The 27,635-nt window shown below is 36.0% G+C and overlaps 1 protein-coding gene and 1 non-coding gene across 2 annotated transcripts; one reads left to right on the top strand and one right to left on the bottom strand.

Annotated features, from left to right (window-relative positions):
• Positions 1-27,459, top strand: Smp_163780 (putative wd-repeat protein; the record flags this gene model as incomplete). Its single annotated transcript, XM_018790320.1, has 11 exons — positions 1-28; positions 73-179; positions 1,721-1,914; positions 5,742-6,005; positions 7,843-8,067; positions 9,641-9,819; positions 10,500-10,635; positions 13,168-13,252; positions 18,113-18,242; positions 24,783-24,950; positions 25,912-27,459. 11 exons carry the CDS (start codon positions 1-3, stop codon positions 25,953-25,955), a joined length of 1,560 nt encoding a protein of 519 aa, XP_018655675.1. The 3' UTR covers positions 25,956-27,459.
• Smp_tRNA_01435_Pseudo_CTC.1.1 lies at positions 22,146-22,222 on the bottom strand. Its single transcript has one exon. It is a non-coding gene (tRNA).
• Positions 27,460-27,635: the final 176 nt, after the last annotated feature.

Here is a 27,635-nt window from a genome sequence, read left to right on the forward strand (position 1 = left end):
ATGCTACGCCTCATAGGCCAATATCTTTGTGACAAGGGACTTAAGTATGATATATTATATATATTGACACTCACTTCAGTGGCACATATACACAGCTTTCTAGAGAGTCTGGAATCACCTTAGAACACAACGATGCAACAGAGTTACGTCATGCTATTTTGGAAGGTAGATGGTTTGATGTAAGTCATTCTCTCACAGTTTCCCTACAAAACTCGGCTTTTGTTCTGGCAGCTTGATATAGTTTATAAACGATGAGACCCAGTTGGTCTAGTTACTTATATTAAACTCGGAATGTAGCAGGTTTATAATCGTTCTATCTCCCCATTTAGTAGTGGTGTAGTTTTTTGTAACCTCAACAGTAAATTTGGTACGAGCTTTAGACAACTACTTAATACGATTGGTAGGTTTAAAATGGAAAACCTTTGACGGATTTTACCGTCCATTCTACTTAAGAAAAGTGTATTTTTCAGTGGACTCTTTATTTACTGTACATTTCATGCATTATCTTTTGTATCTCAATCTAAGAATGTTATAAGATGAGGAGGACCAAGTTGGGTCAGATAAAAATGTAGGGAAGTCTGAATTTTTATTCAAAAGTTAAGTTGCGCTTGCAATGGGGGATCGCTCATTGTAATCCTCACCGTATCCGATGTAATGAATGCTGCAAATTCGCATCATTTTAAAATCAGTGATAACAGCGTTAACACGTTCGCACCCTTTAGTTGGTTTTTCTGAAGGAAGTTACAACTTCGTGTCTTAATTTAGCTTCCTCTAGTCAGATCATGTACTTTAATACAATTGTTACATCATATACTGGTGATTAAGACCACTTGGTATCTGTTGTTGGGGACTTTAGAGAACTCCTAATAAAGCACCGAGTAATTAGGCTTTGGGGTGCTTATTACCACCATGTCTTCCTAAAACAATTCACTAATACTTATAAATTAAATCTAGCAATTATCAACTCAGATTTTTTCCCCTTTAATTACAATCAAGATACGCATAAAGTTTGTGATGTCACTTGAACTTTTCATCTCCACAATTATATACACAATGAGCATCCCATTTTTTAGTTTAATTTTTGGATCAGATGAAACCTAACATCTCAACTACGCCGATCTTACTAGCTACACTTTTAATGCAAAAAAAGTAGACGAGTTCTGTTAATTTTGAAGCCGATGCTTTTAAACATGTTTTTAATCGATGTAAACATATGTATCATTCAGTAAATCAAGTTATATTCTCGGGAGATTTGAGGTTAGGTAAGTAGTTATTTTGTGTATGAAAAACCATCCTCGTCGGATGTATAGGACAGCAAAGCATTGTACTGACCATCTTCATCTTTCACGGGGACCTTCAATAACATTGACAAATTCGGCTCAAACTTTCTGTACAATTTCAAGTGTCTTTTGCTGACTCAAGAGCTTTCATTTTACTCTAGCTCACCAATTATCTGGATTGAATACTTGTAGAAAAATCCTCTCTCACATGATGGCAGAGATTCTCGAGTGTTTAATTGTATTGTAAACTGTCCTTCATTAGTTTCCACAATTAACTACCAATATTTAAGTAGCCGAGTGATATCTTTACAGTTTAAAGTGATAATTGGTAATAAAGAAGTGAGACAACTTTTTCTTGTTTGGTTATTATTTCGACTTGTAAAAAAGCAACTGTACGAAAAAATTCTTTTACACCAATTATCCATTTGTCATTCGAATAGGCTGAAGCCGCAATAGACAAGTTAGCACCCATGATAGGGGATCTAAATAGTGTTGAAGAAGTCCGATTTTTGATATTAGAACAACAGTTTCTGGAAAATTTGGAAGCCAATGAAGTAATGCCTGCCGTTACTCTTCTACGCAATCGTATTACACCTATGCAACGTAATACAGAGCGAGTACATACTTTGGCCAGGTAATGGGGATATTGTTTTACATATTTCCAATTTAGCTTCTTAGAAAATATTGCTCAATTTTTCAAATGTTTTTTCGTGTTTTAGTTGGCATCGGCGTGCTAATGAGGTACAGCAACTTAAACTGGTGTGCACATGTGCTAGGTTACACGTTGCACTTGGCTGACTGACTGAAATGGTATTCCCTGATTTCTAAATTGAAGAAATTGTATGATATACTGTCGTATTGTATGCAACAGGTGTATCACTGTTGTAAACTGTTCTAGCTAATCCGACTTCCTACTGTCACTTCAGGTAGTGAAGATATACAACCAACTTTATCCATTTTCTTTAATGACGCAGTGTTATCCATTACTCAACTGCGGAGAAAATTACCGAAATTGATTACAGTGGTGATATCGTTTTGTTATGTGATAAAATACCAGCTACACACTTCTCATGTAATCACCTACTGGTTAGAGTTTTTTAGCATATTATGTACTCTGTACCATCAAGAATGTAAGTTGTTTCTATAAAACTAGCAGAAGTCTTTGTCTGTATTCACTTTCCGTGATGAGCTATTGAAAATTCTCGAGAAGTTTGTGTATCTGGGAAAACGTGGGTTCTGATTGTTTATATACGATATCCCCTTATTCGGGTTTACAGAAGCTTGTTCCAAATCTTGAATCTCCTCTATTGTCATAATTTTTTCACAAAAATGTTATTAGTAATTATTAAATAGGAAACCGAGATAAACTTTCTAGATCCCACAATTAGTTTAAAACAGTAATAATCTCAGGTCCCATTGACCAAAACTTGGGCTAATGATAGATGAGTGCTGTTGAAATTTTACTTCCTTCTACAACCCACGTAATCAAATATGGTAATTGTAAAAGCCCTAAATGCCCTAGTACGACCGACACTGGGGAGAGTCCGCCCTCCATCTCGAAATGCTCTCACATGGTCACGTGCATACACCCACTGCCAGGGAAGTTCTACTCACTGCCTTCTCGTGGCGAAGGTGTTGTTTACAAAGTTGAGAGGACGAAAAACGAAGGTCCGACGCTTTAACCGGGTTGATGGACACGGAGAGTTGAAAAACCCTGATTCCAAACCAATGGTGCAAATGGGCTCCCGGATCCTGAGAGAGAAAATGGCGTATGAACCAATTATTGGTCACCGCTACCATAGGATTGCATCTCTTTACGTTGCTCCACTGCCTTATGGATTAGACTTTTAGGTCAAAGGCTCCGGGTGTGGCCCCTTAAGAAAACCACCTGCTTCGGTCTGGGCACCCGAACAGTATCCCAGCCCTCGCATAAGTCGAGTGATTTACGTGGTGCATATCTACTTGGTACCCCCTTGTACCAATGTTTGTGTTTAAATAAATAAATAAACTATAGCAAAAATAGGTTTGGGCGCCTGTGCAGTATCCCAGCCCTCACAAAAATCAAATGATTTGTGTGGTGCATATATATTTTGGTGTCTTGTACCAATGTTTATGTTTAAATAAATGAACTAATTCATTCACAAAAATACTTAGATTTTTAAAATTTTTACCCACAGAACAAATATCACTGACCGTTTACTACAAATATACTTTTTTATTTACTCATACAAATTAAAACTTGTTAAGTACTGTTTTACAAACTCAAACACTGACACACCATCGTTGGAAGAAATCAATAGGACGTATTTTCGAGTTTTCTTACTTGAAAACCCATCATGCTTCCGTAAAAGCACATTCTTCGCCTTACAAGACAAAAAAATCATATTTCGGTTACATTGAAAAGAATAAGTAGTGTATCACTTAGTAGATCTGTTGAGAAATTTGCATCATTTGCATCTTTTCTAGTTTTTCATATAAACCTCAGTAACAACTTTTAGCAAAATATTAGAAGAGGTTGGATCTTGATAGCTTCAGTATACTTGTAAACTCATTCCAATAAGCCTCGATTATATTGAGTGATAAGAGCGAAAGCAATACAAAGAACCGAAAATAGTTATTTTATTTCAGTCTAAAATGTCAATGTTTAGCGAAACCGTAAACAAAGATGAATCAGTAGTTCATTCCTAAACCAACTAACTAAAATGCTCAGGAGAACACATTAAAGAGCAGTTCATCTGAACATTAAGCACATTTTACTTCCCTGTTATTCACAAACAACGTAATCTGGAAATTGAGATAATATTGTAGCTCTGGTGCATAAATTATAGTAATATTTAAGATTGAAGGTCTAGGATTATTATTCAAATCGACTGAAATATTCACTGGAATTCGGAAGCTTAAAGTGATTCTACTCAACTTATTCCGGTTACTGTTTGTAAGCAAAACGTAGACATGCTATTCTGGTTAGCGTAGACGTGATAAGGAATAAGATCCATCAAGAGATGAAGTCAATGGCTATTTTGCTGTAAGGGAAGGTGAATATATTACATTTGATGCCCCTAACATAACGTTGACCGATTATTATTGACAACAAGTTGGCTGAAAACCATTCACAGTAGTAGGTCATATACATTCATTTCTTATATCCTAAAAGGTGTTAATATAATATTTTCCCCGTATTTTCGACAATCTAGTAAGATCGATTTTTTTTAAAAATATTGCTTCCTTTTTAACCATCCTCTGTTACTAGAGATTATCCTCTTGTTGATTTCCTCTCGTTTTGTTAGCAGGAATTGTGACAAATTGAACCGATACACATTTTTAATATAGGTTCTGATTTGTTTCCCCTGTTTGTTGATTATTTTTTTCCTTCACTTATCAAAGGCTGGTTTAATATCTATATGCTTACTGCTTGTATAACTGCGTTAGTCAATAAACGTATTCACATTTGATATGTTGTTTGTTTTGCACTGGAAAATATGTCTACATATTAATTTTCTGTCCTATAAAACATAGCCGAATGTATTTTTTTTCAAAATTTATATCTGTCATCCCAATAATTTTGTCAAACTAAATATCTACGTTTCTGAAAAGTGTTCCTAACCTCCCGGTTTGTTTGATAATATTATTGTGTATATATAAAGTTTCTAGAAATAATCATAAGTTTTTTTTGAAGAGGAAACGTCTTCAGTAACTCGTCATTGTATTGAATCAATTTTATGTAAAGGCTACTATACATTCATGAAATTCCCCGAATGCCCAATGGCATTCTAAAGTAGTCCAGAAGAAGCAATAATGACCAATGGTGAAAGCAAATAGCACGTCTACAGCTAAAGAACGTGAGTACCTAATTAAACACAAGTTACTTATATATTGAAATAAAGCGGCGTAGGTCAACTTCAAACAAAAATGAGAAACAACACTAAGAGTGATCAAAACATGTAAGCATAGTAAGGTTTAGTGGATGATCTAAGTATATTAAACACAGGGAACTTTAAAAGTAAAATGGCAAAGTAAACATAAACTAAGCCGAAAACATGATAAGTTCTGGCATGTTTTCCTTATATTTATCCACTTTCTTATAGACATGGTGCTTCCCGTTGCTGATAACACTCAGATAAACCTAAACACTTCATGGAATTTTTTAGATCTACCGCTTGGTAGCTTACATCGAGTAGGTCAAGCTGCTTGTCATTGATTACCCATAGAATACCTAAGTTTTCCAGTTGACTGTAGTATCTCGCACTAAGCAATACTATCTAAAATATATAACCCTTAAAACCATTTAGTTTTGTATCAGTTCAATCTGCATCACTCACTAGACGTCTCAATTATTCAGTCGGCCTGTAAAGTATAAGTTGTAATCTTATAATCTCAGACCTATAACAATAAGCTATATTCCCTTACTGCTTTATATCTTTAACTTATTTAGTTTTTTCAACGATTTTCTTCAAATTTTAGTTGTCTGATGTGTAGAACTGCTGTTGAACTCCAAGCACAAGCAGGTGGTTGGGCTGGAGTAGATGCTGGCAGTCGTTTACAACTGATCAATCGAATACAAGCCTTTATACCAGCACAGACAATGTTACCACCTGGGAGACTAGAAGAGTTGATCAATGAATCCGTTCGTGCGCAGTTGGCTTCATGCATATTTCATAATCCTCCGATGGGTGTCCAAACTGATATAAATAATATATCATTACTACAGCGTCATTCGTGTGGCATGTAATTATTCATTCAAACTACTTGTTTTATAGCATAAAAACGTTATCATCTGACACTTAGCTATGAATGATAACGGTGATTGACTTTTTGAACACAGTCTAGTTGTTGGAAACCCCTGACTGATTCAGTAAAGTGACACGAAACGGGTTAATTCACGGCTTTTGTTCCCAGACACTAAAGTAATGTGGCTCACTGTCTGATTTATTAGACTACAGACAATTCCCTACGTTATATTTCCTTTGACTATCTCATTTATTAACTTTTACTTAATGACTTCAAAATAAGAAAACCATATTCCTATTAAACATCGTAATTGAGTAGTGTTTTTAGTACGTTTTCAGCATCATTTCTACTCCATGTTTTTATAACGTTTCATTTCCGCCATCATATCTATCTATAAATTAGTACTCATGTACACAGTTGTAAAACCAAATATCAACTGGATTTATTACATAAAGTTTAATGACACTACCTAACTATTCAAAGTGGAATCCGTCACATATTATATAGAATTGGACGTCCCTAATCAGTGCCCCAAATCTGTAACATAACATCTAAAAGCGTTAATTAATTTAAACTATAGCCATAAAATGACACATTTTACCATGTCACTGCCTTCAGCAAACACTTCTTATAAAAGCTCACATTTGATAGCTTAATCAGGAGAAAACATTTCTACCCATAATTTTGTCCATACTATCTCAGTTGTGCAACGACTTAGTAACCAAACCTCGAATTGGATATTCATACTCCTCCCTGCCTACTGTGGTTTGATTAGCCGGATGATTTCACTTGCCCTTATCTAGTAGTAGCCTATTAATAAAAACACTACCACCAATCATTTGATTGTATGTTCAGACTCTGTTGCACCTACTTGAGCTTTGTCATCCAGCTCTTACAGTTTATATGCTACTGAAGGCCAAGTACATAAAACTATACTTGGTTAATAAATTATATTAAGTTACTAACACCTCACTTGCTCTAGCAGAAGACTCTGCTGACAAATTAAAGAACCCTCTAACTATCTTAAGCAATATATAAACGTGTTTGGGATAAGATTCTCTCCCTCAAATTCAAAGTGTCACCTCAGTGTTGGCCTGCATCACCTCCCGAATTATTGATAGTAAGTGAAGTAGTCGAGTGCAGCAACCGTTTCATCTATTTCGGAAGTCTCACCAGTCATGATGGGCTGGTGGCTAACAAGTTTTCAACACGAAATCAGTAAACTAAATTGATCATCAAGAACTTGCCTCACTTGTGAAGTAGGCGATTTATCTGTATGTCAACCAAAAGATGAGTTCACTACTCACCAGTTCGCCCCGTTCTACTTTACAGATGTGAAACATGACCATCAAGAATAGAGGACATTCGTAGTCTACTAGTATTCGACCATTGGTGTTTTCGAAGCATCGCTCGTCTATTTCGGGACTACTACCTTGGGACTCGTCTTAAAGCAATTTTATCTCGCTGTGCTAGTGTGGTATGAAAACTTGAACAGATGCACGTCTCGGGTTTCATGTTACGTATAACTGTTTGCCAATGACACATTTGGTAAGCCTTAAAGAGGAACGAAGTGAATAATAGAAACATCAAATTGATACATATTCTGGATTCTAATACTATCCAAATAATAAATATGCTATTAGTGTTAGATTGTTATAGCTTGACAGTAAGACTTCTGGACATCTTTCAGCAGGAAAGTCATGGTTGGTTGGTTACCTTAATAAAGTTTTTCAGTGTTGCCTTTTATTTAAAAGTCTCAGCCAAAATAATCATGTCATGAGCCTAACAACCTATTGTAATATAATCCTATCTTTCACCCTTAATCTCAATTTAGGCAAGATTTCCCAGCATTTTGTATCCAAACTTTGGACCATCAAAGAGATTCTGATCTATGGTTTTGTCAGTTTTCTCCAGACGGTAGCTATTTAGCAACTGGTGGTAAAGATGCAAATGTTGACGTTTGGCGTGTAGACTCTGTACGACATGCTGTCTCATTTTTCCGAGTATTAACTACACCTGCATATATCGGCTGTCTGTGTTGGTCCCCTGATTCTAAAAAGTATATAATTATAATACTTTTTTTATTTCTTTAATATACTACCGTCTTCTTATTGTATTTGTTTAACCATGTTGATATTTGGTTATAATATAAACTATCCACCGAAATTTAATGTGTTTTAGTCAAAGTATGATATTTTATTTTAAAAATATTCGTTCATCATCTGTAAAAGTCTCTGCAAATCAAAATGTCGGTATGATTTATAGTATTCTCCCCAATAAATACATGAACTGAGCCACTTAAGTTGCCAATTCCAAAAAGTCATTTACTCATGTTGACTAAAACTTCCAAAGTGTACGATCTCTTGTGCCTTCCGATCGCTCATTTGCTGTCCAAATGATTACATATGAAGTGAATTTAGGGAACTCGTCCTTGCATACAGTTCTAAACAAGTATTTGGCATTGGAAAATTGTGTTTTAAAATCGTTCGGAAATTATTGATACTTAACCATTTGTTGCAAAAAAACTGAGTTTGGATTCTACAAGTACAAAATCGAATGTGAAACCACTAAGCACGCAATGGACGGTAAGACGTAGAACAATATGTGAACTGAAGCGTCTGACATCTAATGACTTTCATGGTTGTTTGAAGCAATAAAAACCGGAAAGAAATAATCGTGTTGCTGCAAATAGCGAGTATTTTAGAGAAGAAACTTATATATCATATATTTTGTTGAAATCGTTTTTATGACCTCAGTTCCCATATATTTGTGAACAGATTACGTGTCACATATTAACACAGAGTTGTTTGGGATACGTATTTGTTTCCATTCGTTCTTCACTTTTTTGATGCTTTCTGGAATAACTGCATACACCACCACTAAATACATGTTTTTTGTTGAGGTACGTGACAAATTACCGACTATGGTTGGTGTTAGTTTATCGAAATTTAGAAAATTAACAATATCTGCTGAAGTAAAATTTATTTCTATACACTTCTGACCAAGGAGATATCAAACTATGAAGTCACTGACGGTTTTGTCTCTAGTTATGAATCATCCAATGACTTTAGGCTCTGATTAACATAACTAGGAATCGATTCATTCATATCTATTGCTCTTTTGAAGTTAGTGGATTGTCATGGGGTCACATTAACATTTGTCTGTCTTCATAGCGATTAATTTTTATGTCACAACGTAAACACCTTGCTATCATCTACAAAATATATGCTTTCATCCTACAAAAGTCTCTAGGGATATTTTTTTATTACTTCCAGCTCTCATGGGTTAATCCATCTCTTTGACTATGTACTAGCCGGTTAGAAAATATCTCATCTAGTTGTGTAGGAAAGTGTTAGTTCGCTTGTCAAGTTCCATGAAATAGTATAGCTCTATAATGGGAAGTAATGTTGATCAAAAGTGATGGCAGCAGTATAGATTCATTGAGATCTTATAAATCGTGCCACTTAAATCTTGCGTGATTTTAACCGTTCTTTTTATTTGTTCATCCTTTTAGAAGGGCATAAACGTTTTCTAAACCTGTTGTCCGCTCATATTAGGTTATGAATATTTCATAAATCAACGACTGTCCTGTACTCAAACTTCACTTAGATATCTCATTTTCTTTTCACTAGATTGGCAGCCTGTTGTGGAGAAGAACAAAGTTCCATCCTAGTATTCGATGTATTCAGTGGTCAACAATTATGCAGTCAGAAGGTAAACGATGAAGATGTCTATTCAACTGCCTCATTCTTCTCTGATAGTCGTAAACTAGCTTTTGGTGGTTTGAAAGGGAGCTTCTATGTAATGGTAAGTTTGTAAGACTGGTTAACTTCACGAATATTTTATAGAATAAATTTCGAAATCTTCTGCTCGTTATATTACGCATCTTTTCCCACTACTCATTCAAAATCTAATAGAGCATTGTTGAACACAACGTATATTATAAGTATTTGCCATAACTCATCAAGTAAACGTTTGTGTACTTAGCTTTAAGGCACAGTGTCTGTATATAAACACTAGTAGTACTATCCTGTCTGGTCCAACCGAAATAAGTCAGGGGTTCGCACCCGCGACCTACCGATTGAAAGCCGAATACCTTATTATTATTTGTCTGCTGATATACGAGATGTGGTACTTTTTAATGCGTTATCTCTGCTAACTTGGATCTTTAGCTTACTATTTATTTTCGTTCTAGCAATCAACCTCCAACTATTTTAACACCCATCATTAGTACTAAGCGACTGTACTATTGTTATATGTTTCGTGTTTGTTTTTGAACTTTATATTAGTCTGTTGTTTTTTCATGTACTTATTATTAATAGGATACTGAAGATCAGGGTCGTGTACTCGCCGTGGTTGAAGGTTATCGTGTACAAAGTATGGCGGCTATATTCCCACCGATACCAAGTATGCTTTTGCCTAATGGCACAGAATCTGTCCAAGTCAACCCTCCACCAGATAGATCTACTCCAGGTGCACCAGATTCGCCAGCAAATGGGTTACTTCAAAATGGTTCCACAAACGATGCAGTGAATAATCGTTCAGAAAATCAAATTGACCAATTGTTAGTTGCAGACAGCCTACATAGAATTCGACTATTTAGATTTGGTTTGGTTTGTTCAAATACGTCGTCTAATAATACAAATACTACAGCAGATACTGCTGACATACCACTAAGTACAGTCACTACACCACATGAAACTAGTACCACATCTATATCGACTGTAACCATTTCCACTCTGTCTGCTTCATCTTATGCTCATACACCTGGTGAAGAGATTACAACCAGTACAACTATCGCGACAGCAACAACTACTACTAGCAGTAGTAGTATCAGTACTACTACTGCATCAGCATTAGCTGCCTATTTATGTTCAAGTGGGAGTGCACCAGGTGCCCCAACTTCGGTTAGTATTTCTACATCAGCTAGCAGTGGTACAACTAATCCGGGTAATGTTAGAAGTAGTGATAGTAGTGATAATAACAATAGTAGTGTAATAGCCACAAGTACTACAGGAGAAAATCCTGGTGTAGCGACAGCATTAGCTGTTGCACGCTTAGCACAACAACAACAACAACGTTTATTACAATCATCAAATCCTATGGCAACAACAAATCCAGCATCAACATCATTAACTGGTAATTTATCTTCATGGTATCAACAATCTGGTGCATATCAAGGATCAACAAGTTTAGCGTATACATCAAGCTCTTCTACATTACCACGTAAGTATTACAAATAGTACACAATTAAATAATAGTCGGTATAGGGGAGAATATCTATAACTTGGATGTGGTATTCTCTGAACTGGATGATTTAATCATGAGATTTTCATTATCTTTCTAGACACTAGATTCATCAGCACATTATTTTGAAAAATCACAGTGGATTATCAAAATCTGTATTTATTTATCAAAACACAAACATTGGTACAGAAGGGCACCAAAATATATATGTAACACACAAAATAGTTATCATTCAGTTTGTTACTACCTCTGCTATTCTGGGACCACTAGACAATTTCGTCTCCGTGCTAATGGGCCATGAAAAATCAAACCGATGTACATGCGGTACCAAGTTCTATGTTGTGACTAACTGACTGGGCTGGGATACCGTTCAGTGTCTAAACCAAAACAGGTAGTTTTCTTAGGGGTCTACTCCCCGAACATTTGACCTAGAGATCTAGTCCACAAGACAGTGGAGAAATGTTATCAGATGGTGTCCCATAGTAGCCGGTAACCGAGAATAGGTTCAAACGCCATTTTTCTCTTAAGGATTCCGGAACCTATATGGATCATTGGTTTGGATCCAAGGTTTCCCTTCAAAATTGTCAGCATATACTCAAGCTTCTTTTTATTCCTCTTGTTGAAATGTGACTGATTGGTTTGAATTTTTAGTTTAGAAGTGTTGGGATGCACTTATGAACCGTCACTATCGAGTTTACCCAAGACAGTTTATTGTATCATCAAACCATAATTCACATGTAGATTCACTATATCCATCTGTTTTTGGAGATCCGGACCATAACAATCACGAGATATTCTCATTCAAAATGTAGTAGAATCTCCTAATGTAATGACTCGTTTCTAGCTGTACAACAAACTCATGGAACTCAGAATAATTTCTAACTAAAGTTTTAATAAGGCCCCAATGACATTGTACCCGGCCCCAAACTGTTCAGAAAAGGAAATAAAACCAAAGGTTTATTTCCACTTTATCTGACGATGGCACAACGTAAAGCGTGAGTATTTTTAAAGTCTTAGTGTCCGTAGGAATCAATCAGGATACAGTTGTCATGGCGACTGATTCGGCGTCACCTCTCCATTTGGAAATTTCAACTAGGGGCCACTAAATTCTTTTTCAACTGATTTTGTTCAAATGTTTGAAAAATGATGAATTTTCTGATACTGAAGTTCTCTCAGCTATCATTTTAGTACACTATGTTTTGTTATTTCCAGTTAAACAAGCATTCATTCTCCGTAACTGCTGAGTTATCTAAGTTTCATAACTATTGATTATTACTATTTCAGCGGGTATTTTATTGGATATGCCTATACTACCTGTCAGTTTAACTCGTCTTGGACCACCCACAACTCAGGGTTTGCAAGCTCAATTAGGTCTTCAACCTATATTGCATCCAACTGGTTCTTTGCATGGTTCAAATCCATACACAGTTGTATCATCTGGTGCAAATAATCTAGGCACTACTGGTAGCAGTCTAACTATTTTATTCGGTGCTCCTTTGGATAGAACTTCAGCTTCTTATGCAACTACTCCAGTTGGTACTTCTGGTTCAGTAACAACTACTCCGACAGGTGTACGAGCTTTAGCTGCTGCAGCTGCTGCTTTAGCCAGTGTAAACAGTCGTCAAGTTCATTCTGTCTCTAGTGGAACAACAATGTTAACAGTGTCTACATCACCTGATAATAGTGGAGTAGCTACAGGTCGTTCATCTGTTTCCGTAACAAATATTGGCTCCACTGTAAGTACATCTACTTCTAGTATTAGTACTACTACTGGATCTCCATCTAATCCAACTACAGTTTCAGCATCTCTACCAGCAACTGGATTTTCTACATCAACAACAAGTACAACTACAAATGCTCATGCTAGTAGTCTGTCTACAAATGGTAGTAATTATGGCTTAATAGATCATAGAACTCTTTTTAAAGAAACTCATCCTGTTCAATCAATTATGATTTCACGCTCAGGAACTATGGCACTTCTTACGATACATAAAATGGTAAGTTTAATCATTCAATATTTTCTTGTTTATAAAAAAGAAATAAAATTAACTTAACTGTTGTTTTTAATCATAAAAATTAGTTTAGTAGTAACTGTGGGGAAAAATAAAGTGATACAAATAAATTTCTTATTTCCAATATTAACATGTGAGTAGTATGTGACTACATTATTATAGAGTACACAACTCATTACATTTTTGTTTAAAATTCTTTAAATGATCAATACTTGTACTGCAACTTCATCTTTCTCAATAGAAATATATGATTGTCATAAATTGTTAAGAGTAATCAATCAGATTTATCTGATAGAAATGAGCATTAGGTGTTGAGTTATGCAATTTATTTACAAATAAAAATGTTGTTTTCTAGCGTCATAGTTCCATTTTATCTTTTTCATTAGGCTAAAGTGTTCAAATTTCAGTTAGTAAGTTTCAGATTTGAACCTCACTACACCCTTACTTACTTACGCCTGTTACTCCCTATGGGGCATAGGCCGCTGACCAGCATTCTCCAACCCACACTGTCCTGGGCCTTCTTTTCTAGTTCTATCCAGTTTTTGTTCATTCTTCTCATGTCTGTCTCTATTTCTCGGCGTAATGTGTTCTTTGGTGTTCCTCTTCTCCTTTGGCCTTCCGGATTCCATATGAGTGCTTATCTTGTGACGCAGTTGGGTGATTTCCTCAATGTGTGTTCTATCCACTTCCATCGCTTCTTCCTAATTTCTTCCTCCACTAAATGGAATCTGGTTTGTTCTCTCCCACAGCAGGTTGTTGCTGATAGTGTCTGGCCAACGGATTCGAAGTATTTTGCGTAGACAACTGTTAATAAACACCTGTAACTTCTGAATGAGCGACAGTCTTGTACGTATTCACGCCACCCGTAGCTGATTGCAATATGAACAATCCAAATCCAGATTTGCGTTGCCAAAGGGAGAATCTCAGTAGCACATTGGCAATGACTGGCCGGACTAGGCGCTGGAAAGAAACAGTTTATCTTCTCTTGGATCTTAAGTTTATAAATTCTTCGCAATCTTTTTATTTCACTAATTTATGTTTTCTGCTCGAATTGTATCTTCGAAGCCGAATCTTCTTTATCACCACTAATCCTCTTACTACCTCTACTACTCTGAGGTCTCCCCTAACAATTTCATCTCTCTGTGTTAATGAGGTGTAGCAACTTAAACCGATGCACACATGTACCAGATCCTACGTTGCGTTTGACTGACAAAGCTGTAGAATGAAGTCACCATTTCCTGGCCTGTGACCATCAACTCCTAATTGCCTATCCAACTGTTTCTCGTCTGTGTCTTGTCATCTGACCTTAGCATTCATATCTCTCCAGCTATCACCATAATATTTGTCGAATGCGTTTTCTTGAGTTAATGGTTTGAATATCGTTAAGACTCATCCTTTCTTTCATCGGTGTGTAAGCGGAGACTATGAAAAGGTTTTTCAAAGACAACGAAATCTATCAGCTCTCCGATATGTATCAAAGTACAAACATCGATTGAAGTACGTTTAAGTGACATATGTGGAATTATGGAAACTATCAGATCTCGTAATCAATGACAACGTTAATAAAATCGATAATCCAGTAATTAAAAACCGTTTAGAATAATAAATTACGATAACCAAAGTCTTATCAATAGTTAACACATCGTAATTTATTATTCTTACTATTATCAGTTTACCTGTCTTCCTATTATCAACTTGTACTTTTACCTATTATGTGCAGTGACGTAATCTATTTCATTGTGATTATTGATTCAAAATGCCTTGATTGGTTTAACATTTTCGTATAAATATTCATGTATATTAGAGTAAAGCCTGATGACGATCTAATTGAAAACAATTATTCGCTTACAAACTAAATTAGCATGTAATAGTCCTGGATCCCACTGCTATCCACTATCCATCTTTGCTTACCAATCCCGAATATCGTCTTAAAAAGTAATGAGGCGAAGCGATCGAATATTTTCTTCATAATTATTCATTACCATATTTATGTGTGGGTGCTGATACTACCTACCCCGACTCCAAGGCTGAAGAAGATGATTTTTTTAAGGGATTGACTACGGACTGAACTTTTGACTAGGGGTCAAATCCGTGAGACAATCGAGCAACGTTAGGAGATCTAGTCTCATGACAATCAGCGACCACATTGAAAGTGTTTGGAAGCTTGCCCACTGAAACTTCTGTGCATCAGTCATAAATTTTATTATCCATCGTAAAGTAGCAAAAGATAAGAAAGTCACAATATTAATAGTTAGGTTATTCAAAGTTGATGATACCGAATCTGGTAGATGGGTTTGGGGCGGAGCAAGAGGGTAAAACACAAGCTTTTTCATCCTAAATCTCCCATCATTATCAACTTAATTAAGCCTCATCGAGTATAGGTCGCCGACCAGGATTCTTCAATCAAATTTATCCTGGACTCTCCTTTCCAATTGTTGTCACGTGGTATTCATTTTTTTCGTATCTATCTCCAATTCCCGGTGCAATGTGTTCTTTGGTCTTTCTCTTTTCTTTTTACCTTGAAGATTCAAAGTTAGGGTTTACTTAGTGATATAGTTTGATGGTTTGTTAATTTCCTCAATGTTTGTTCTGTCCACCTTCAGCGTCTTTTCCTAATTTCTTCTTCAGCTAGATTCTAGTTTGTTTTCTACTAGTCTGTTGTCACGGATGGTATCTCAGTCAGTCTTGAGTGCTGTTAGAGGTATGAGGGCAGTTATCACTTCCCGGTTGCCCACACCGTGGAAGGGTTCTTCTAGGGGTACCTGAAAAGGAAATTGGGCTAGAAGTGGTCTTAATGACCTGAGAGCGTGACCGCAGTGCCCAAGGGACAACTGCTTGAGGTCGGTCACACACGACCTTTTTGTGGGTAGTTTTTGTGTTAACTCCGTACTTTAAAGGACCTTGCCGCTGGAGACGGAAATCCGTGGGATAAGGCGAGGTGTGCATTTTTAGGGTCGACCTTTTCTAACTCCAACCCTCCTTGTGGGAAGGCAGCATCGCTGTCATGCTGGTTGTCTGAAGGAAACACCTTACTGCTGTCACACCCCTGTACAGTCAGCAGTACGACTTCGCCTTTGGACCTTGGGTTTGCTGCTTTTAGTCTCACCGCTCTTCAACCGGCCTGCCTGGGATGTTAGGACCTTGAAGAACGATTGTTTCAGCCAGTATAGCTGAATCGGTTCATCACGATAGGCAAGCCCGACCACCATGTCAAGGTAGCAGCAACGGTCGGGGCTGATGGTATCTGGTCAGCAGGTACGAGGTTAAGTATCAAATTCTCTATTTGTCATTTGTTTTTTTTCACTTTTCAGTCTAAACTCTTCTTGAGTAGAATAAACTTATCTAAAACGTTTTCTATTCAACAAATAAACATATACGTGCTCACATTAAACTTTCATTCAGATTCTTCATCGGTATTATTTTTTGTCGTATTTTAGAAAATCAATTCAGTCGTAAGCGGTTAACATGTGAATCCATATATATAGTTAAAACTATCATCTATAAGATCTAAAGTGTGTGTGTGTGTCTGTTTGTTTGTTTGTTTCTGATGATGTTTTTAAACATTGAATATTGTAAATGTAAATGAAAATTTGCAGTAAACAAATTTAACCTTGTTTCTTGTATCAATTCGACTGATTCACTTTCGGTTCATCATATCCATATACAGTAATAGTTAATCTCTTAAAGGAGTACTTCTATCAATTTTTCAAAAGTTTAGATTATCATTGTTAAAGTACTTTTATTCTCTTTGTATAAGAATTGCACATGCTTAAAATGATTATTAATCATAGGTTAAAACTATTGATTTTTATATTATGAAATTGTAATTGTAATTTATCAGTTGACATTTTTCATGAGTAAATGGATAACGCAATGATGCTTGAAGTGAAAGGTACTGGGTTCGAGTCCAAAAGTGAACATCAACTCTGAGATGCAGGTATATCCAGCTGATGAGTCCCAAATAGGATGAAACGTGCATCCTAGATTCCACTGCTAGTCACTATCCATCTTTGTTTATAATGCTTGTGAATTTTAAGGCTATATCGAGGCAATACGCACAGTATGTACATATGGCCAATAAGAGACTGATCCATTGCAGTCCTAAACATCAATGGGAAGATTCGAACAAATAGTACCAAGTGAATTTAGTAAATGGATCTGTTTTTTTTTGCTGTATACATTCGATGTCACGGTTTATTAAGAAATGTAACAAATAAGTGATAATGATCAAAAATTATTGAATATACTTAGTCAGTAATTGATTTTATTATAGTTGTTTGTGGAAGGTAAATTAAATTGGAATCTACTCTTAAAGTGATGAAACTCATTTACTTACTCGTGGAGGAGCATAGGTCACACACCAGCATTCTCCATCCAACCCTGTCCCAAGCAATCCTTTCCAGTTGTTATTCATCCTTTTCATATCTGCTTCTATTTCCCGGCGTAGTGTGTTCTTTGGTCTTCCTCTTTTTCGCTTCCTTTTCGAATTCCAAGTCAGGGTTTACCTCGTGATAGAGAACTAACTCGCTAAAAAAACGCTAACCATAACAAAAATAATTCATGAAACTCATTTACCAGGTATAAATTTGTGTGTGATTAGCTCTGATGTACATTTTAATTATGATGTCTATTGATATTATCTAGTTATTTAAATGGGGGGGGGTAAAATGTAGAACAATGATTTCAATCAATAATCATGAATATCTATCTCTGTAAAAAATAACAACCATAGAAACAGTGATGAGAAAGTTGTATTTATTTCTGTTTGATGTTTTGCATTATAAACAAAACCCTATTAATTTTGTCCTAATTATTTACATTTTTTTTAAAATTAAACATAAAAAGGGATTACATCTATGGGATTTAGAAGCTTGTGCTATTCTACAACGATTTGTTGGGCATAAACAAGATACATTTCGATTATATTCTACATTCGGTGGAGCTAATGAAGATTTTGTAGCTACAGGAAGTGAAAGTAAGTTGTGGTTTGTTTTTCGTTGAATACAATCTTACAGTAAATTTTTTCTGAGTTTCTAAATAGATGATGGTTTTTACCAACTTATGGCATAGGTGAGATATCCATATGCCAACCAAAGAACGAATTTACTGTGTGACAGTCCGCTCCGGTCTACTTTATAGATGAAAGACATGGCTATTAAGAATAGAGGATATTCGTGGGTACTAGGATTCGATCATAAGTGTTTTCGAAGCATTTCTCGTGTACTTTGAAATCACGGAGTTAAGCTATGTCTGGGTTAGCTATAAGGTACTAGGATGGTAAATCAGTTGATGAGGTAGTAAGTCTTCATCAACTAAGGTGGTTGGGACATATGTTATGCATCCCCACTTACCTCGAAGGACGATCTTCGATGTAGGAGTAGGTTAGAAGAAAGCTATGGGCGAGCAAACCGAAGCATGTCATCAATTCATAAAGTCATTGGCAAGTGGAGTGAACCACGTTAATAGGTCTAGTCTACCTGGTCGGGGTCTACGTAATTATCGAAATTAATGGTTACAGACCCTGAATGACATGGCTCAAAACCGGTTTCAATGGCTCAGGTGCATTTGTTCCTTTTCTTCACCCAAATTCTTAGCTCTTGAATTCCTCATAACTTTTGTTTTTGCTTCACTGAAATATATTTTCTTGAATCGTGTCTTTTCAATCACCATTGATACTGTTACTAACTCTACTATTTCTGGGATTCAGCCTGACAATTTCATCTCTCTGTACTAATGGGGCTATGACAGCTCAAACCAATGTACATACGTACCAGGTTCTACGTTGTAACTGACTTGCTGACGGGAAATAAATTTAATGATCCAACTTTTGCGTAAATTTCATATCTTACCGATTGAGTAACCGGGCTTATTCTATTTGACTTATTATTGAGTAACTACACCTTGATATATCAATGGTTACATCAAATAAATCACCCACTGAACAAAAGGAAAATGAAGTGTATTTTGATCTTACAACTCAGTAGGTTTAGATGTAAGTACATTGAACGGAGAAATATTGTGGAATTCAATATTCTATATTCCCGAATTCGCTTAATTTGCAGTGACCATGTGGTGTTATCGATGATATCTGTTCCACTCCCAATGTGTTTGAACTATACGAGTTCCGATATACTTTGATGTATGAAATTATAATCAACCAGTTCTCATGCAAAGATTGTTATTTCCTAGCCGTTGTTAACTATGATAAATTATTTAGAAAAAATCATTTCTAGTAACGCTTTCTAATCATTACCCTTTGCTGAGTTTATCGCTCTTATTTATTTAAAATCTGATCATTTAGGATACAATGGACCTATTAGTCCATGCTGTTCTCGTAATTAATACTGAATTTTCGTGAATGTATTTTTTGTAAGCTACTGGAAATTTAAAGTGTGGTTTATTTCCTCATTTTAGAGTCACAGAAATCATGATTGAATCAGTCGCACATGTTGCTTATTCCATATCCAACGCGTCTAATTGTCTGTCAATAATAAATACCGATAGAATGCTAAGGTTTCACTCTTATTTGAAATGGGCTATGTTAAGTTTATGTTACCTGTTTGGAGTTCGTGCGATTGTCGCAACAAATGGTTGGAGACGTTAGGCTGCATTAGCACGTGTGTGAGAGCTGGGATGCTGTCCGAATGCTCAAACTGAGGCGGGTGGTTTTCTTAGGGAGCCACATCCCGAACCTTTGACCTGAAAGTCTAATACACAAGGCAGTGGAGCAACATCAGGAGATGTAATCCAATGGTGGCCGGTGACCAACATAGGTTCATACGTCATTTGTTCCTTCGGGATCCTGAAGCCCATGTTCACCATTGGTTTGAAATCAGTGATTCCCAACTCTCCTAGGTGAATCCTCTTTATCCATCAACTCGGTTAAAGCGCCGGACATTCGTTTTTCGTCCTCTCAATTTTTTAAAGAATAGTAATGTCGCGAGGAGGCAGTGAGTAGGACTTCCCTGGCAGTGGTTGTATGCACATGGCCATGGGAGAGCATTTGGAGAGGAAGAGCTGACTCTCCCTAATCTCGGTCGTATCAGGGCATTTTAGGGCAATGTTTTCTGTTACTCTGATACTTGTCTTGATATTTTTATCTCTATGTTCGAAAGTGATGTAACAGCTTAAACCGATATATATATATATATATATATATATATATATGCTCGATTCGTTCCTTTTTTAATTAACAAATATATATATATATATATATATATATATATATATATTAGTGCCAGGTTCTACGTTGCATATTACTGACTGACTTTATTGTTCAGTATCATTTGACTTTAATTACCATTGATAACGTAAATGCAACAGTGATGACCTTTATGTATTCTGATGAAAATAGCTTAAAATGATCAAATCAAAACTACCTTCAACTGTAGAATTTCTCATTTTAAAGTCGGTCAGTTAGCTACAACGTAGGACCAGGCACATTTATGCATCGGTCCAAGTTGTCATACCTCGTTAGCACAACAAGATGAACACCGGATCCCTAGAAGTAGTTAATTTAGTGGTGGTAGTATATGAAAGAAAGGTTGTATATAAGTATATAGTATAGGAAGGGAGAAAGTTATGAAGCAATTTCAATCTCAAGGTTTAAGGGAAGATAAAGAGTGTATACACCTACGCCATTGTGGTCGATTCTGAGCCATGTCACCTAGAGTCTCCAACCATTGGTTACGATAGTCGCTCTGACCCCAACCAAGTAGTCTGCATCTGCCAACATGGCTCAGACTAGAAGTAAGTGACTTCAAGCTCTGATGCCATGTTTTGGTTTGGCTGACCCTAACTCTCTTCCAGCCATCCCCATTACTAGTCAGTATAGCGCGTCTTGGTAATCGGTGTTCAGGCACACGTAACACGTGGCCTAACCATCTCAGTCGATGAAGATTCATGACCTCATCAACTGATTTACCATCATTCCCTAATACCCTGCGTCTAACCTCACTATTACTTACCCGGTGATCCCAGTAGATGCGAGCAATATTTCTAAGACATCTGTGGTCAAATATTAGTAACTTACGAGTATCTTCTACTCTTAATGGCCATGTTTCACAGCCGTAAAGTAGAACAGAGCGAATTGCTGCGCAGTATACTCGTCCCTTGATTGATAGACGGATATCTCGTCTTCGCCATAGGTGACGTAATTCGGCAAAAGCCAAACGAGCTTTTTGAATCCGTGCTGAGATTTCGTCAGATACCAACCCATTAGGGCTGATCAAACTTTAAAGATAAGTGAAGTTGTCGACGCGTTCGACTACTTCACTCCCTATCCTTAATTCAGGTGTTGACGCAGTTTGTAAATTATGTGTAAGAATCTAATTTCATTGAACTCAGTTTTTCCTTATTGTCGAATAGAATGAATCATTGGTTTGTACTATTCATAAAATACGAAATAGGTGTTGTTTTCGCTTATACAGATATTGATCTTCATTCAGGGTCATCCAATACATGGACTATTTTCTTTCCCTTTTAAGTTTGTCCACTCTTCTCTCCCTTATTATGGAACATGTACTTTACATTATGATATTAACATTTTTCTATTTCACACAGTATTCACATGACAATGATTTGTCAACTTATACTGTATGCTTACTGCAAAATTAATACATACATGCACATACAGTTAGTATTATCTCTAATTTATATGACCTTATAAATATACAGATATATACATGTTTAACCCATAACCCACATGAAACCAATTATTTTCTGTTTCATTCAACTTTTTATCATTTAGCACCTACTGGCTCAACTAGAGTATGTCATTAAAATCACAAACCAACCGAAGTTAGATAAGCATTAAGAACCCAGAAGCACTAAACAGCTGTTCAGTCCTATTGTGTGGCTCTCCAGAAGTGTGTGTCTACAACCCCACTGAGAATCGAACCTAGAACCTTCAGGTCTTGCTGTGAGAGCCAAACCCTTAAACCACTTATCTAGGGTTTGATGGTTTACATGTCCAGCTTCAATGAATTCCGACATTGCATGACCATCTTCTATTGTCTTCAGTAGGTACCTGCCGCATACTCGATACGATAGTTACAGCTTCTGACTCTAACTCCAGAAATTTTTATCTTGAAGGTAGTCATTAGTGAGTGCGCAATATCGAGGACTAATTAAAGTTAGGCATTAACACCATCGGATGCCAGGTCAGTAGTCTGATAGCTAGACTCTCCCCATGAGGCGTAAAGGTTCTGGGTTCGATCCTCGGTAGGGTTGTGGATGCTCATATCAAACAGCTATCCAGTGCTCGGTTTTTGATAGTTTTCTAACCTAGATTGGCTCGTAATTTCAATAATATTCATCAATTTCCGTAAATCCCCTTACTGATAACGTATATATATTCTTTGATAACTTTCTCATACCTTTAGTATATGGTGTTTGTAGACTCTCACATGGCCACATGCATACAACCACTGCCAGGGAAGTCCTACTCACTGCCTCCTCGCGACATTACTATTCTTTAAAAAATTGAGAGGACGAAAAACGAATGTCCGGCGCTTTAACCGAGTTGATGGATAAAGAGGATTCACCTAGGAGAGTTGGGAATCACTGATTTCAAACCAATGGTGAACATGGGCTTCAGGATCCCGAAGGAACAAATGACGTATGAACCTATGTTGGTCACCGGCCACCATTGGATTACATCTCCTGATGTTGCTCCACTACCTTGTGTATTAGACTTTCAGGTCAAAGGCTCGAGGTGTGACCACCTAAGAAAACCATCTGCCTGGGCAGTATTCTAACCCTCACACGAATCGAATGATTTATGTGGCACATATCTATTTGGTGCCTCCGTGTACCAATGTTTATATGTTTAAACAAGCAAATAGTTTGTAGGTAGTTGATGATTTCTTAATGGAATTTTTCATCAAAACCTTTGATAAGAAGCTCTCAATGTACATACATATGAAAGAACTTGTATTTCCGTTTTAGGAAATTAAAAATATTATTACTGTTATAGTGTGAAATAAGTGGATTGGTTTTTCTGTCGAAGAAAAAAAAATCAAATAAAGTACATAAGTCACGTTTTGAAAGAAAAAAAAGAAAGAAATGCTGTCTTGAAAATAGTATGCACTAATGTTAACGTTCAATGTTCGATTATTGTTTGGGTATCCCTTAATTAAAACTTAGTGATATCCTCCTTATGTAAAGTTCATTTACTGAAATGAATTAATCCAACTACATTCACTGTTTATCATATTCACCATACATCTCTGATTTAAAAAGTATGTATATATTCATATCAATCTTCATCTAGATTCATAGAATTTTAAATAAGATAAAAAGCATGCTCTCGTCAATTAAAATAAATACTGAATATTAATTATCAGAAGGGATTTTGTGGAGATTTAGTACTTTCATAGTTGAAAGCGTGAGTCAATTGAAGCTAGACCACCATGGAAAACCTGGAGGCACTGGACGGCCGTTTCGTCCTATTATGGGACTCCTTAGCAGTGCGCATCCACGATCCCGCACTCGCGAGATTCGAACCCAGGATCTAACAGTCTCGAGCCAGAGCCCTTAACCACTAGACCAGCGAGCCGACACCCGATGGCGTTAATGTCTAACTTCAACCAATCCACGAAGTTAAACAACCGTTCACCAATTGTCTCCAGTGAGTTCCTATCTCACGACAGACGTGGTTTGAACTCCACTGGTCACTGCTTCTCACTAGAACTCCTGGATGTACTTCTCGAAGTCAGTCACTAGTGAGCATCTGATTATATTAATTATCAGAATGGGTTTTGTGGAGATTTAGTATTTTCATAGTTGAAAGCGTGAGTCAATTGAACGGTTGCTCAACTTTGTGGATCAGTTGAAGTTAGACATTAACACCGTTGGATGACGGCTCAGTGGTCTATCGGTTAAGGGCTCTGGCTCGAGACTGTTAGGTCCTGCGTTCGAATCTCGCGAGTGCGGGATCGTGGATGCGCACTGCTGAGGAGTCCCGTAATATGACGAAACGGCCGTCCAGTGCTTCCAGGTTTTCGATGATGGTCTAGCTTAAATTGACTCACGCTTTCAACTATGAAAATACTGAATAGCTAATCTGTACTTAATATATGCATCACCACAGTGTAATTCGATTACCTCTGAGCTTGTCGACTGTTCAGTTGCAGTGGTAAAGCTCACTACTTCCAACAGTTGATTTCTAATTTTGATCACCAGAACTCCCTAATTCGGGCAATGCTGTCCTACCTTCGTTATATTATCTGTATAGCTCATCATTTAGTACACCAGTCTCTACGTGGTTACTGCGTAGTCGTATTACCAAATGTCGATCTCATTTATGTGTAATCTGAACTTACTCAGAAGTTTGTGCATAACAGATAATTTGAGAGATTATTAAACTTCGGTCAATAATAAGTTCCTGAACTATGTATTAGATGTTCTATTGTTATTAATGTTGCAAATTACTTCTTTTTATTTGATCTCTTTATCTTTTTGAGCATGTGCTTGCCTATGTTATTAAGTCTAAATAAATATTTTTTTCTTAAAGATGGTCGAATACATATTTGGCATGTCGGTAGTGGTAGTCATCCTATACATTCATCGCCTGGTACGGGAAATAGAGATCCAATTACATGTGTTCATTGGAATCCAGTATTGCCTACAATGATTGCTTCAGTAAATGATGCTGGTGAACTATGCATTTGGGGACCACAACGTAAGTGAGCCGTTTTTCATTTTGCCTATTTCCATCTATATGGTAATAATTAAGAATTACGGCAGAAGTATATTGTACGGTCAAACCAATCAAATTAATGATAGCTGCCATTAGATTTCAATGATGAATAGCTTGTAAATTGTTTAGGACTATGTAAAAGCTCACCAAAATTTACTGATGTTTCTTTACTGAAATGCTGAACAGACTAATAACGAATCTTTGAGTCTCGATGAGAAATTTATTAGTTTTCTATGAAAACCATAGAAAACAAATCGACCTAAAATACACAACACATTGATGGCAGGATTTTTGAATTTTTCAAAGCAGACTGAAATTTTCTAGAGTTGTGCTATACTTTTTATGGACGAACCAATCAGATTTAAGGCGATACCTCATGGATATTAGCGCGAAACCCATTCATTTGGCTACAAACGATTTTTGCATTATAGTTGATGTCAGTTTGTGATGAAAACCCTAACTTCGTTAGTTGTTATAAGTTAGCTGGAACACACTCCTTTCATGTATTGTTTATTATTTCTTACGGGCTTTGTTAGATATCAGGGCCATCTATTTTTCAGCTGCGCAATCATTGCAATACGTTTTCCTGGTTGATGTTAGTTTTGACCCACCAATCGATATTAAACATTTGTATCTGGTCAGTTTTATTTTCAAAAATTTATAACCTATAGTGAAACTGAAAACCATCACGGTTTCTACATTACCCTCATATGTTGTTTGTGAAAGTAAAAAGCGATCAAAATGGGATTCATTCGTTTTGTGCTGTACAGTGGAAATAAATTTCACAGGAGTAAAACAAATTGTAAACCTTAGCCCATGGAAATGAATGACTGTTGAGCAACCTTAATGTGTATATGTATATATTCCGATCAACCATTAACTTATTTTCTTTGTGAATTTACTCACGACCAGTTTTGTTTGTTTTTTTGTACATTTCTTACAGGTTATGCATTAGGTAACGGTCAACCGATGGATTCGTCAACTTAAGTCTTCCACATTCACATACCTATCCATACTTGAATTTTTTTGGTCTTATAACCTACACTCTTCCCCTTTTTTTCAGTTAATATTTGCCGTCCACGACTGTTTTGTTATTGGATAACAAGCTCCTCTGGAATCAAGCGTCACTCATTTATTTCTTCACATAAGTAAACAACTCCTATAATCTATTATTTTATATGTGTCACTATTATTATTAGCAGTATCACTAATAATAGTAGTGTTTACACTGCCTATTTTGAACTGTTTGTGGTAACTCTACGGATGTGTGTGTGTGTTGTAATAACCAAACGTTATTATTCTACATGAACTTGAAAACTGGGTACTACCTTAAAACGATCAATTTTTCCTACTATAATAATATTGTAAACTTTGTGTTCGTGTTTATCTGACTGAATTCTACTGTACAAGTATGCTCAAACCCAGTTTTTTTAAACGTAGTAATTTCGGCTGTTTTAATGATTTTTGTTGTTGTTGTTGTTAGTTATCACTAATTTATACTCTTTTTTTAATTAAACCACTAATTTGTTTCCTTTAGAGACACTTTCACACCATCCACCACCCCCCCCTCTTCTCAATATATGTACCTATATGTTTTCTTACTCTACTTCTTATAATAAGCAAAATTTTGTTTGAAAAAAACAACAATCGAAATTGCACCGAATCTTTTTAAAACATTGTATGCACACGATATTTTCCTGCTTGTATGGATTAGAAGAAAGACGTGTTTTAACCTAGTTCTATAGTCTTACTACTTTTTTTTTCTTGTAATACTACTTGTTCAATATTATTTAAGCCAATTCCTTTTATTGGAATAGACTATTATAATGATGACATATATATGTTTCCATAGGTAAAAAACTTTCCTTTAGGTTTGTTCTTAATATATATATATAATTACAGTGTTGGTGTCTAGGATGGTTGCAGGTGAAACGAAACACTTGAATTCTTTGTTAGTGAAACAATTCCTGTTTTTTTTGTTGATTGTTTTTTGTTGAGTCCTATATCGGACAAAATTTCCTCCTTTTTTTTGTTAGAAATAGGCAAAAAAGAAGTCAATCCTCAGTTAATTAAATATTTCAAAATGGTACTGATGATAGGACTTGTGTATTTCCGAGGAGGAAAAGTTGTTATTTCTATCGAAAAATGTATGACTGTGCATTGGATGAGAATATATAACTTTAGTGTGATTATTTTGCCATATAATATATTATTATTCTATTATAAATCAATAAAACTAACTACTATTATCATTCTAACTTATTATTTATATATCACACTAATAGTTTATTGATACAAGTCCATCTTGTGTTTTGAAAGGACTATATATATACTTATCTGACTATCCATTTAATTCTTGTTTTTTTTTGTGGTTCTAAATACTTTGTTTTGGTTATTATTTTATTCAAAATAACTTGAATTATATATACTATACTACATTATTGTTTTTTTTTCTAATATATACATATACGTTAATACAAAATATTGTTTACTTCGCTTTGTTGAATTCAATTTAGTTACTCACTTATCCAAAGGGCTATTGTTCTGTAACTTCACATCATTAGATCGGATGAATCGATAAGTGTTATAAACGATAGGATACTTGTTACTAGGTAACGGTCAACCGATGGATTCATCAACTTAAGTCTTTCACATTCACATACCTAT

Source organism: Schistosoma mansoni, chromosome W (assembly GCF_000237925.1).
Source record: "Schistosoma mansoni strain Puerto Rico chromosome W, complete genome".
NCBI classification, from domain to species: domain Eukaryota; kingdom Metazoa; phylum Platyhelminthes; class Trematoda; order Strigeidida; family Schistosomatidae; genus Schistosoma; species Schistosoma mansoni.